This window comes from Ursus americanus, chromosome 20 (assembly GCF_024610735.1).
Source record: "Ursus americanus isolate L20-20 chromosome 20, mUrsAme1.1.p, whole genome shotgun sequence".
NCBI classification, from domain to species: Eukaryota; Metazoa; Chordata; class Mammalia; order Carnivora; family Ursidae; genus Ursus; species Ursus americanus.
In genome coordinates this window covers 18,592,131-18,605,105 of record NC_142146.1, presented here as the reverse complement: position 1 = coordinate 18,605,105, position 12,975 = coordinate 18,592,131, and the positions used below count along the sequence as shown (strand labels likewise).

Below are 12,975 nucleotides of genomic sequence, written 5' to 3'. Positions count from 1 at the left end.
ATGCCCCAGCTTCCTTACCCCTGGGGAGGTTACCTTCTCCCAACCATTTCCCAGAGGTCCCCAGCAAGAGGAGCCAGGGGCCCACAGGGATGGTCTTTACTGGCTGCCTTCCCTTCCTAAACCTCCTGCCCACCCGTCCTCCAGTGCTTCCTGGGACCTTTTCCCTTTCTGCACCTCCCTTTAAAAAAAAAAAAAAAAAAAGATTTATTTATTTGAGAGAGAGAGAGAGCACATTGGGGGGGGGGAGCAGAGGTAGAGAATCTCCAGCAGACTTCGTTCTGAGCATGGAGCCTGATGCAGGGCTCGAACTCGCGGCCCATGAGATCACGGCTTGAGCCGAAACCAAGAGTCAGACACTTAACAGACTGCACCACCCAGGCGCCCCTTTCTGCACCTCTTTTGATCCCACAAGGAACACGGAAATACAGCTTCCCTCCCCAGAGGATCGTCCTTAGCTACAGGGCAGCCGACCTCCTTCCAGAAGCACACTGCCCATTTGTGGGATCAGGGCGGCTCTGATACAGTCTCTCATCCGACTCTCTTCTTTATTTCTACTCTGTATACAGATCTAGCTCAGTTTTTATTGTAAGCAGCTTCAAATCCTTTCTGGAAGTAGGTGGGGTATAAATAAATAACAGCAGCCATAACACATTCTCGGCAAGCTCTTAGTTCCGAGTTGAGCATTTTTTTTTTTTTTTTTATAAAGAGAGCTTTTTTTAGACAGGCAGTTGCTTCCTTGCAAGGAAACTTCCTGCCATCTTCACTGGCCTGGCCTCCCTGTCAGATGCCTTTGGAATAAGTGGGCAGAGAGGAATTAAAAAGGCAGCTAGCCGCCCACCTACAGACTTTTGAAAGAGTACTTCCCTTTTCTTTTCTAGTTAGGGTATATTCGGGACACATGGCCTGGCCCACGGAGACAGCAGGACTGGGTGGGGAGGCAGGAACGTATACCGCACTACCCTCCACCCCCAGGCCTGGGCAGGGCGCTCCCCTCCAAACTTCAGACCTGGACTCTTTGGGAAGGTTCCTAACCAGTGACCACCCTCCACAAACCAGGACACGTGGAAGGGGGATTCCACAGGGAAAGTGGAAAGCAAGGCGGCAGCTGTTTACAGATGAGTCTCCAAGACCAGAGGAAGCAGCGTCCCAGCTCCGAGGATATTTACTCTGCTTCCGGACGTCCCACCCCAGCAACTGCGTCGTTTGGGTTTTCGGGGTGCATAAACCTAGGGTCAAATCTTGCCTGTGCTACTTAAGATCGCATGACCTTGGACTTGTCATAGGAGCCTTGGCCCCCTCCTCTGTATCATGGGGTTTGCGTGGCACCCACGTCTTGGGGTTTCTGGGGAGGTTAAGTGAAACGACGGTGTCAGAGCTCCTTGTACAGTTTCTGGCGGGGAGATGTACAAAATGGGCAGGTCTCCCCTCAGTTGCGTTATGAACACTGTTGTGTTCTCCAGCCATGCACACAGGTTCTGGAAAAGTGAAGTGGCAGGTGGGCCAGCGAGGCAAGTCCCCAGGCAGCGCGACCCCAGGCTGGGCTGCCTGCTCCCACGCCCGCCGCTCTGCCTTGCGTGGCTGTTCGTCACCTTGCAGAGCTTGATGGGACAGAAGCTGCCCTCCGAGGGGCTCGTGAAGTTGAGCTCTGGAGATTTAAGGAGCTTTTAATCTACTCAGAAAAATGACCACCAACAGAATCATTAAACCTCCAAAAGACTTTCCAGGAAACGAGTGCTTTAGAAAAGGAAGGATATTGTGGGCAGTTCTGACCGTTGCGGGCTTGGCTTTCATTCTAGAAAACGAACACTGGCATCAGCCAGAGAATCAGAACCTGACACTCAGGAGGTCGGCCTCCCAGGAGAGATGCACCTGGTGGGGTGGGGGGAGCTGGGGGACCGTCACGAGGCCCGAGTTCTAATCTCCATTCTGCCGCCTCCCAGTTGGCTGACCTTGAACCGGTTCTTATCTTCTGTGAGCCTGTTTCCTGCCAGTAAACATACCTGCCCTGCCTGTATCACGTAGACCGTTCTCTCGATTTCCAGCACACATGTACCGTATCCCTGCTGCATTCGTCTGCTAGGGCTGCCATAACAAAGTACAGCAGACCGGGTGGCTTCAGTCAACAGCAGTTTATTGTCTCACGGGGCCGGAAGCCCAACATTAAGATGTCAGTAGGGCCGTGCTCTCTCACGCGGCTCTAGGGGAGAATCCTTCCTTGGCTCTTCTAGCTTCTGAGGTTGGCAAGTGCTTGGCTCTCCTCGGCTTGTGGAAGCATCACTCCGATCCTCTGTCTTCCCATGGCCGTCTCCTGTGTGTTTCTGTGCCATCCTCTCTCCACGCACGTCTGTCTCTGTCCAGATTTCCCTTTATGAGGGCACCAGTCATAGTAGGATGAGTCCTGCCTAATGACCTCATTTTAGGTTGAGGTCCCCATTTCCAAATGGGGTCACGTTCTGAGGTTACTGGGGATTAGGACCTCAATATATCTTGGGCGGTGGCAGTGGGGGGAGAGGTACATGGTTCAACCCATAACACCTGCTGAGCACGGAATTGGCGTGCACGGACATTTACCCTTCCGTGCTTGCAGCTCTTTCGTGAAGTCTGGCTGAAAATCAAATGTTGTCACATGATATGTGAGCTTTTAGAGGAGCCTCTGGCAGTACACATAACAAGTCTTTGGCTTTTAGTGAAAAATGCCCTCTAGGCACTGTGCTACGTTCCCCGGATCTTATTGGGTGGTGGAAAAAGGAAAAGACACTTTTGGTCAAGGGAATAGCATGAGCATGCCATGGAGTTTGGCAGAAGAGGGACTGGACAAAGAGCCCAAGGAGACAGGTCAGGGCTAGCTGGCGGGGACTTTGTGAGCTGGGATAGGTATGTGAACAGTAGCCACAGAGAGCCAAGTGAGGTTTCTAGACAGGAGAGTGCCAAGAGGGTGAGCCCCGGCTGCTCTGTGCCTGGCCAGAGGCTTTGGCAGGTAAGCAGGGCAGAGCTTTGCTTCATTCTTAGATGTGCCCCTGGAGTTCCAGAAGCCATTGGTGGCCTTTCAGAGCAGCTGAGACCACCCCAAAATCTAACATCTCCTAGACATCCTCTGGAAGACTGATTACACCCTGCAGCTGGTATATTCCAAAGGCTGTACCCCTGCACTCTGCCAGCGTTCCTGAATCTCTGAGATCACCAGCCATGAAACAGCTGCAGCTGTCCAGAGGGACCCTTCCAGTCTCATGTGTTGGTCCCAGAATCTGAGGCAATGGGGGTACAGGAGCACCCCTAAAACATTACCTTCAGGGATATTGTGCTTGCTTCTAGCCAGACTTCCTGGAAACTCTTGGGGAGGTCCTTTGAGACCGTTGTTACTTCCCCCTTCCCATTGCCCATGGCCCATTCCTCGTAGCCCTCTCCACCCATGGGCTGCTCCATGCCTTGAAGACAGTGCCTGTCTTTCCAACCATAGTTGCAGGATGGCTGCCCGGCTGCCCTTCCCCACCTGCTGGGTGCCTCGGGTTCTACAGAGAATGCTGAAAGTGTGCTGGGGGCCCCCATGCCTCCCTCCTCCCACTGGTGGACGGACCCCAGCTTGTACATTCCTAAGACCATGTTATCTAGTGCCTAGATACATGTCTGTTGACCACAGAGAGATGCTGGCCTGGCACATAATATTCTCTTCATAATGATGCCGGGGATCTTTTAGCCACCTCCTGGAAGCATCCAGCATTGCCAGCCAGAAGGGAGATCACAAATGCAATCGCAGGCTCTAGAAGACAGAAAGTTCAGGAGGAAGCAGAACACGAGATGACCCAGGAGCGAGAGGGTGGGTGATGGGTGTAATGGCGCAGAGCGCGGACACTGCCGCCACGTTGCCTGATGTGGATCCCGTGCCCTCCACCCAACAGCTGAGCGTCTTGCACGAGTGACTTAACCTCTCTGGGCCTCAGCCTCCACCCCAGCCAGATGGGGCGAGAGCAGCCCCTACCGACGGAGGGTGCCGCGAGGATTAGAGGGAGCTGGTTGTGAAGCCCTCAAAAGGGGGCGTGCCCCTGGGGGTTGAGGCCCGAGACATATGTGCCACGGAGACATGGAATGTGATGACAAGAGCCGGCTGCAAACACAACTCGAAAGGGCATCAGCCTGTCCAGTGGTCAAGGGAAGAAGGCACCCCGCAGATGTGCCCAGCATTCCCTGGGAAGCTTAACTATTGTTGGGAAGAGTTTGCGTTTCCTCGTTACGGAAAGGGAGCCACGGGCAGCCCTGTATCAACCACCGCAGTATCCAGTGGTTGCCACAAACAGGAACTTCAGAGTCACTCATGATTCCGTCTCCATTTATGGGTCTTGTTCTAGAAGTAACAGCAATCAGAAAAGGGATCCCCTTTGCGTCACAAAAATGGCCATATAATTGGATTTCTTAGTGGGGTTGGGCTGTGCTGCTGCAAAAGATGGCCCCGGGGTGGCCCCCTCCACAGGGCTCCCCTCCTTGCAGCACTGTCGGAAGGCAGAGCGGGGCACCTGCCTGGAGAGGGGCTCCCCTCCCCTGTGGGGGCTGCTCCTCGGCCTCCTGCCAGGGCCTCCCCACCCCCCGACCCCAGCCTCTCACTCTCCTCCTCCCCCAGTTTCAGAAGTGCTGCTGAACACCCACACTTCCCTCAGTGCGCCCCGTAACCGCCTTCATTCCAGACCCAAACAAGCAGAGCTCTCCGTTTGCTGCAGCTGGCAGATAATATATAAGCCATTTTCAACCTCATGCCTATGAATCGAGCAACCAGTATAATAAAACACCAGGTTATTTTGTGTTTTATTAACTGCCTCTTCCCTTCGGTTTGCATAATAGTGAGTTAGATTTACATGCCATTAAGACGGCTGTGCATTATTTTTAATAGAAGGTACGACAGGCTTCCCTCCCACAGCCCAGTGTGTGATGAAGTAAGCTCATACGAAGCTGATGGAGGTCTCGTTCACACTCGCTGGGTCGGGCCAATGTCTTTTTTTCCAGATGGATACTCCATTGTAAAATGATTTCCCGCCGTAAGCTCGCCTCGCTGTCCCTCTCTTCCGTGTCATCTTCCTACAAACTGGATAAACTGCCTATTAAATTTAATTACAGCCCGAATGGCCGCACATCTTGATCTTCTGTTCCCCCGAGTGTACTGTATTCCCAAGGTCCTTGAGGAAGGAATAGAATAAATCTGGAGGATGCGTGCCCGCCTTCTGCGGAGGGTGCTGTGGAAGGCACGGCAGCACCCACCTTTTGAAGGCCTTCTGTGGCAGCTCTTACGTAGACTTTCCTTTCCCGCTTTCCTCCCCAGCATTCAAAACAAAAGCTAGTTTTATGCATTCTCTGGGCTGATTTTCACTGAGGTGAGAAACTAAAGATATGCGTCTGGGTTGCACAGTTCCCTTCCCTGAACTGTTTACATTTGTCAGAGGCCTCCCGCCAGGCCCAGGGAGCCTCACCTTTCACTGGGTAGTTCCACGCTGCCTGCCTCCAAGGGCCGCAGAGTCTTCCTGCTCAGGCCTAGATCACAGTGGGAGCGCCTCATCCCCAGAATGGCCTTCGTCCTGAGACACTTGGAACAAGCAAGGACTTGGGGGAACGTCATTCCTCATCGATTCATTGAACAAATATTTATTGAGCCCCTGCCTGCCGCGGACCAGGCACTGTTCTAGACACTGAGGAGACAGCAGGTGAGAATGAGACAAGAAGACCCCGTATAAATAAGGGAACAATAGTGTGTTAGGGGACAAGTACTGTAAAAGATGGCCTGTAAAACAAAGAGTAGATGACATTTGATCAAAGATATGAAGGAATGAGGGAGTGCATCATGTGGGTAGCTGGGGGAACAGGAACCCACGTGGACGGAACAGCCAGTGCAAAGGCCCAGAGGCAGGTGCATACCCACTTGTTCAGGGATAGCAAGGGACCCGTGAGGCTGAGATGGAGTGAACTGGGGGCTAGTGGGAAGCCAGGGAGTCAGCAGGGGCCGGATCTGGGAGGGCCTCGCAGGCCAGTGAAAGGACTGTGGCTTTTGGTCTGAGATGAGAAATCACTGGCAATTCTGAGCAGTACAGTGACTTGCTCTGACTTTTGTTTAAAGGGATCCCTTTATTCCTTTGATAAGAACAGACTGTAAGGTGGCCGGAGTGGAATGAGGAGTGAGGTGGCTCACACCAGGATGGTGGTGGTGTAAGTGGGACCTCTTCTCTAACTCTTAAGAGTTCTTTGGAGAGAGGATGTGACATTGTCAGACGTAAACTCTCTCAGCTGTAACTGTTCATCAGTCTGAATTCTTCCATTTACAGGCGATAGGAGCCCAAACTCAAATCAACTTAGATTTTTTCCAAAAAGTCACGGTGTGGCTCAGGCATGGCTGGATCCAGCATTTCAGTATCTTCAGGACAGAACCACTGTTCCTCTCTCTTTCCATCACTCAAGTGCCCTCCCTGCATTTAAGGGAGTTAGGCAGCGCCCCCCAAACCCCAAGGGCTCGGAAGGAGGGAGGAGCAACCCTCCAAAGGACTCCAGAGGCAGTAGAGAAGGATGGCAAAAAGGCAAGAAAACACGATAGTCATTCAACTGCATTCGCACCAGAGATTCTGCTCTGGAGATTAGAGGAAAAAAAAGAAAAAGAAAAAGAAAACAAAAGCCCCCACAAAACCACTCTCTTGTATATGTTGTAGTATAGTCCTAGCCAAAAGCTGAGACCTTCAGTAATTTCTGGGAAGTTCTTAGTGGTGTCCTATTTCCTGTGTGTACTGTGAGCATCCTCACTCCTGATTAAATGAGGAAAGGTAGGTTGAGGCTTGTAATGGGCCGTGGAGTGAGGACCTGTATGGGGACTTTGCTGGCCGTGCTCCCTCTGCTCGTGAGGACAGAGGAGAAGATGGCCCCTGCTGTTGTCTGAACCCTCTGGCGGTGCCGTGAGCAGGTAGGGGTGCTGAGGGAAGGGATCCAACACAGACCAAACCCCCAGAACACACCAGGCACCATTTGTACCCTGGGATCCCACTTACTCTCCCCCGCAGCCTTAGAGGGTGGGTGGCACAAATCTCTCTTTAAAATGGGGAGACTGAGGCATCGCTTACTGGAGGGCATTTCTGTCCGCTGGGGATCAGGTAGACCTGGGACCCACTTCCAGCCCCTCAGTGGCAAGTTTGCTCACCTGAGATGGGCTTTCCACGTCCTAGGATGAAGCTGAGAACAGCTAGCCCCTTCTTTGCTGGGTGCGGTTGGGTGACGTCTGGAGCGGGGGCCTGGATCGGGTCTGCCGCGGCCAGTCCCAGAGAGCAGCAGGCGCTTTCCCTGCCAGGCTGTCAGCTCACCAGGGCTGGAAGCGTGTGTGGTGTGGTCAGCTGTCATACCCCCACCCCTGCCTGCGAGCAGGTGGGTCAGGAAACCTTCACGGAACAGAGGGAGGGAGGAGAGAGGCAGGCAAATAAGTGAATGAATGAAGGAGTACGCAGATGGATGGAGGGACCTGGCCAGTAGGCAGCCGCAGGTGTACTGAGATCTGCTAACGTCACAGGGGTGCCGAAGAAGGGCCCCCCTGGTGTGTTCTGTGGCTCCCAGAAGCTAAGGGCTCCTGCAGGAACCTGGGCCTCGGAGTCAGGATTAAAGCCGCTGAGGGGCGAGAGGGCGGGGCCCTCCCTGCCGGCCCAGCTCTGTTATCCCCACAACGGGTGACGTCGGGTGACGTCGTCATGCTGCATCTTCGCGCTGCACGGTCGCGGGGCCGCCCGGCACTGGGACCAGGGGCGCCCGGGAAGTGTGAGTGTGGCGGTCACAGCACTGAGATCGCCTAGAGAGTCCGTACTCTGTTGTCGTCGTTGTAACCTTTTGTTTTCATTCGCACTGTCCCTTTCTTACCTTTTGTCTTTATTATGAACAATTCGACCGTAATGTGGAAGCAGAGAGACTAGACTAGCGGACACCCGCATGGCTCCCCAGCCGGTTTTGTTGCCTCCTCCCGCCACCGTCCCACTCTCTCGCCATCATATGTTTTTTGGAAGTAAATTACAAACATGTTATTTGGCCTGTAAATATGTTGATGTTCTCAATGAACTTCCGCCAACACTGAAAGCACCAATGTTTTCATTACAGAAAATTTGCATCTCAGACACCTTAATATCTCACATTCTCACTTCTCTCACGTGTGTCAGTTTCTTTAGTTTATTTGAATCAGAATTCAGTTAAGGTCTGCACCTTTAATTGTAAGTCTCCTAATTTATTTTTTATTTTTTATTTTTTAGTCCTTTCCTGTGCCGCTGTCCCTACCTCACCCCTGGACGCCACTGATCTGCTCTCTCTCCCTATAGTTTTGCTATTTTCAGAATGTTCTATAAATGGGGTCCTTCTGTGTGCAGGCTCTTGTGTCTGGCGCCTTCCACTTGGCCTGATGCTTCTGAGGCTCATCTGTGTTGTGCCCTGTGTAGGCGTTTCCTTTGGCCAGCATTCCACTGGGGGAGGGGGTGTACCAGGGATTTCTCCATTTATAGGTTAATAAGCATCTAGGTTGAGTTACTTTTAGTCTGTAGGTTTCTCTTTCCATTTCTTGTTATCCCCTTGCAATGTATTTGTTGAAGAGACCAATTCATTGGCTTGATGGAGGCTCTAGCATTCTGGATGGTGAAGTTGCATCCCCCATGGTGTAGCTTACCACGTTCCTCTGTCTCCTGGATTTCCTGCAGTTCCATCTAGAGGCCCACTCTCATTCTGCTTTGACCATTCCATAGGTGGGGGTGTGTGATTCCATGACATTGCCTTTTTTAAGATTTTAGCAACCACTGATGGTTAGTGCCTACAGCCATTAATTCATCAGGGTTCTAAAATGGTGACTCCTTATCCCATCATGCCTTCCTGTATTAGCTGGAATAATCACATAAAGAGAAACCCCCTTTATCTGCTACTTGACAACCAGTGGTTCAGGGATATGATACTGAGCATTTTTAAAAGAATCCAAGCTAAACACCCAGCCACCCCAACAGAAAGCTCCCTGGTCAAAACTGAAGTATTTATACATTCATAGAAAATGCACCAAGTTCCTTGTCTTCTTTTGCGCTTTCCAGAAACTACCCCTGACAGTGTTTTCTCTCCCTCTTAGAATTCCAGTGCTGACCATCGAGTCCGACTGGACCTGGGCCTCTGGGACAAATTCAGTGAACTGGCCACCAAGTGCATTATTAAGATTGTGGAGTTTGCTAAACGTCTGCCAGGCTTCACCGGCTTGACCATTGCAGACCAAATCACCCTGTTGAAGGCTGCCTGCCTGGACATTCTGGTATGTGCTCTTCTGAACTCTTAGTCGGGGGTTGGGTGGGCAGGGGAGGGGACTGAGATGCTTTGAAGACCTCCAGAGGCTTTGGTCTCCCCAGCCCCGCCTCCTGCCACTTCCATTGCACCCTGAACCCCATCTTCCCTGCCTGAATCTTGGTTCCACTGGCAGAGGCTCAGAAACCCCCCTGGAGTTGGGCAGAACCTCCTCCCTTCTTGACCTATTGTGGGAACCCCCACTGCATGACCTTTGGGAAGGACCCAGCCTGTCTCGGTCACAGGTTACTTGCTCCCCCAAAGCCCCTTACGTGGGCCAGTCCTGAAAATCTTTGAAAGGCTAACAGGCTTCTCCAAGCTAAACTTACTGGAGGCGGCTCATGGTGCCCTGGTTCTGCCCTCTTATACCACCATCTTACACCACCTTTGTCAGTGGCCTCGGGAAAATCACTTCCTTTCATAGACCTCAGTGTCCCCATCTGAGCAAAGGGAATGGATCCCTGGTGCCTCTCTCCCCTCCTCTGTTCTCATACTGTGGCTTCCAGGGCCCTAGAGAGGGTAAGGACGTTGTCACACCTCGTCCTCTGCGGGTCTACTGGCCAGATGCCTTCCCTCCCTCTCCTTGGTGGGGGTTTCAGGGATGGTATGATTAATTCTGGCTGGGTTGGTTTCCTTGGGTGGGGAAGCAGCTCCCATTAGAGGTGACAGGGATGTACCCGGCCTCGGGCTGGGGGGTAGTATATGCTGATGGGCCTCTGGAGGAAGCGGGAGGGGAAGCTGGCCCCCAGGGATGCATCAGAAAATAGAGAAAGTAAAATTAGCTTTTGAGGTGCTTTAAAAGCATAGATTTTTCTTTTTATTATATCTTTCCTAGCTTTGGGTGTAAACAATTCTGCAAAGCAAATATAGTTGCTCACTGTAATTAAATACGCAGTCCTGCTCGGGAGGAGAGAGGACCCCGTATGAGGCAGTTATGCAGGGAGCTTGAATGTTTATGTGTCTTTCTTCTCCTCACTGGTTGGGTCTTAGGAGGAGTGGTAATGGTTACTCAGTAACCTACAAGTACCAGGGATCCTGTGAGTATATATGGTATTTTTTTTTCATCTGATTAAATCATAGGGTCTGGGATGAACCCAGGGACGTTTAGAAAAATGAAACCTCGAAGCAGCATTCACCTGTCACCTACCCACACCCTATAGGATCTGCAGACCTCAGCTCATTAGAGCCTTACACAATTCAGTGAACTGGCTGGGGATGGAGATTCAGCCCATTTTACAGATGAGGAGCTGGAGACTTGGGTGGGTCACCCAGGTCAGGTGAATGCTGGAGCCAAAGCTTAAGACTCACATCTTCCAATTCCAAAAGCCATGAGAGGAGTAGAAGCATAAACAGGGGACGATGTTAGGTGGGCCCTGGGCAGAGAACCACCCAGGCCACCAGGGATTAATAGAGGCCACCTGAGCAAATCAATAATGATGTTAACATGAGCTACTAGAATAATTAACAACAAAGCCTGGGCTTTTGTATCCTTTCCTCACAAGTGCTTCAAGTGTAGCACTCTGGTGAATTCCACCTAAGCCTCAAGATACCCCCAAGATACGAGTAGAGACTGGAGTTATCAGCAGGTGGTGAGAGGTGCCCAGAGGCCTAGAGTGGCTGAGGGAGCTGTGAGGTGGCACCAGCCGGTCAGTGTCTGCACTAGGCGAGGTGGGGGAATTCAGACTCCCTGCATCACGTGGCCACCCAGCAGGGCCTAGAGCCTTCCTGCTATTTGGGCTCTGACTTTGGCTCTTTGCCTGTTTCTTAGTCCTCCTCTTGTCTGGCTGCCAAGTGGTGACAGTGCAGGGTTCCTTCAACTCCAGCCCTTGGGAAAGATGGAATGAGAAGGAGGCTTTGAGACCCTCCAGGGAAGTGTCTTGTTTCCACAACACCCCATGCTTTCATGGTCAGGGTGCTTAGATCCCCCCTTAAAATCCCCGTGCAACCTCCAGCTGTCTTTCCACATCCCACGTTTACAGTAAAACCCAAGCACTCCTCTGGTTTTCCCATGGATCCAAGAAGCAGCCCCTTGGTGGAATTGAGTAGAACAGGAACCAATTTCTGTGACCTTGATCAAGTTGTTTAACCTCTCCCAGTCTCAGTTTACCTATCTGTCCAACAGGAATACAAATCAATAAGGCATTAACAAGTAATTCTTTAAATGGGCTTAAATACAGTCACGGGTATAAGCATGGAATGTGTAGCAGATGCTCAGTGGTGTCGAGATCAGGGACAAAGCTGTCATAAGCACATGGGGACAATTCCAGACCCTGTGACGGGAGTCAGGAAACTCTTCCAATCACTGTTTTCTGGCTTCACAGGCTTGAGGGGCTGGTTTTGGGATGCAGTAGGCACAGGAGGAAAAAACTCTACTTGGGGAAGGGCGGAGACCTCCAGTCACATGAGACGAAGCAGAAGGAGTACTTACTTGGCCCCAGATAAGAGCTCATTTCCAAGAATTTGTAGCAAAGGCAGTTAATCACAAGAGCCTGAAAAATGCACAACTTCAAAGAGCATCTTTCGGATGCAACTGGCTGAGGCGTTTAGAAGAATCTTCTTATTGAAGCCATTGATGTATGGATCGAGTGAGACAGACAGGCCCGAAGGACAGACAGACAGACACGGGTTGAAGTTGTTGTCAGCCCCTAGACGGGAAAGTTGCAGTTGTCCCAAGTCTCGGCAGCTCTGGCCCAGCCCCACGCATTCACAGCCACCAACGCGTCGTGTTGTGTGTGGGCTGAGAAAGGCCTTTGTTCCCGAGCGCATGGCTGCCTGCTGGGGCTGGCACTGTGGTGACAAGTCACGGGCAGTCCAGGACATGCGATGGTTTGTAATGAAGAAGCCCCTCAAGAAGCAGGTCCAAGGGGAAAGCATGTCCTTCGCCTGTGCTCCCTGCCACACCACCCTCCAGAGAGATTTCCGGCCCCGACATCTGCCTGGTTGGGGACCCTTTGGTGTGGAGTCCACAGCCAGGTTTCCCTCAGGACCGGGACCCGGCTCCGAGCTTCACACTTTCCCACAGGGGTCACGTAGCCAAAAGGTCTTTCTTAAGAGGGGCCAAATCTTCAAAACCATCGTGCATAGTGTACCTTCCGTCCCTCACTCTAGAGCTGTGGTTAGGACAAGAAAGGGAGCCCCCGAGAGTGGTCCCCTCACCTGTGCTCTCACGTTCTCCTTCTTGCTTACCCTCCTTTATCTTCCCCATCCTGTTTCTTCTCCTCCTGCCCCTCAGCTGCCTCTTCTCTGCGGGTAATTAGGATCAAGTCTCCCTCAACTTAAAAATCATAAAAAGCAACTCTTGGGGCTGTGTGACCCTCTCTTTGCTCTCCCCTGGCCCTCCCTGCTGACCTCTTCCCTCTCCACTCTCCCTTTTACAAGCATTCACTGAGGACCCACTGTGTGCCAGGCACTGTTCGAGGCTCTCACGACGCAGCAGTGAACAAGACAGACAAAAATGGCTTCCCTCAGTAGCTGCCCTTCAACTGGGGATAGATGGTCAATAAGCAGATGAATAGGCAGGGGCTCACGGGCCACAGAGAAAAACGGGCAGGACCAGGTCCAGGAGTGTGACTGAAGTGGGCGTGGGTTGCTTTCTGTAGTGGGTTTAGGGAAGCAGGTGACCTTTGAAGAGACCTGAGTGAAAGGACAGAAAGAGCTGGAACAGTAAAAGAC

At 52.0% G+C, this 12,975-nt stretch overlaps 1 protein-coding gene across 4 annotated transcripts in view; it reads left to right on the top strand.

Annotated features, from left to right (window-relative positions):
* The window catches only part of RARB (retinoic acid receptor beta), a 443,932-nt gene that overhangs the window by 420,181 nt on the left and 10,776 nt on the right, over positions 1-12,975 (top strand). For all 4 annotated transcript variants that reach the window (XM_087870159.1, XM_045791638.2, XM_045791639.2 and 1 more), the window contains one exon: positions 9,098-9,274. In XM_087870159.1, coding sequence (XP_087726285.1) covers positions 9,098-9,274 — 177 coding nt within the window. The remainder of the gene's footprint in view (positions 1-9,097; positions 9,275-12,975) is intronic.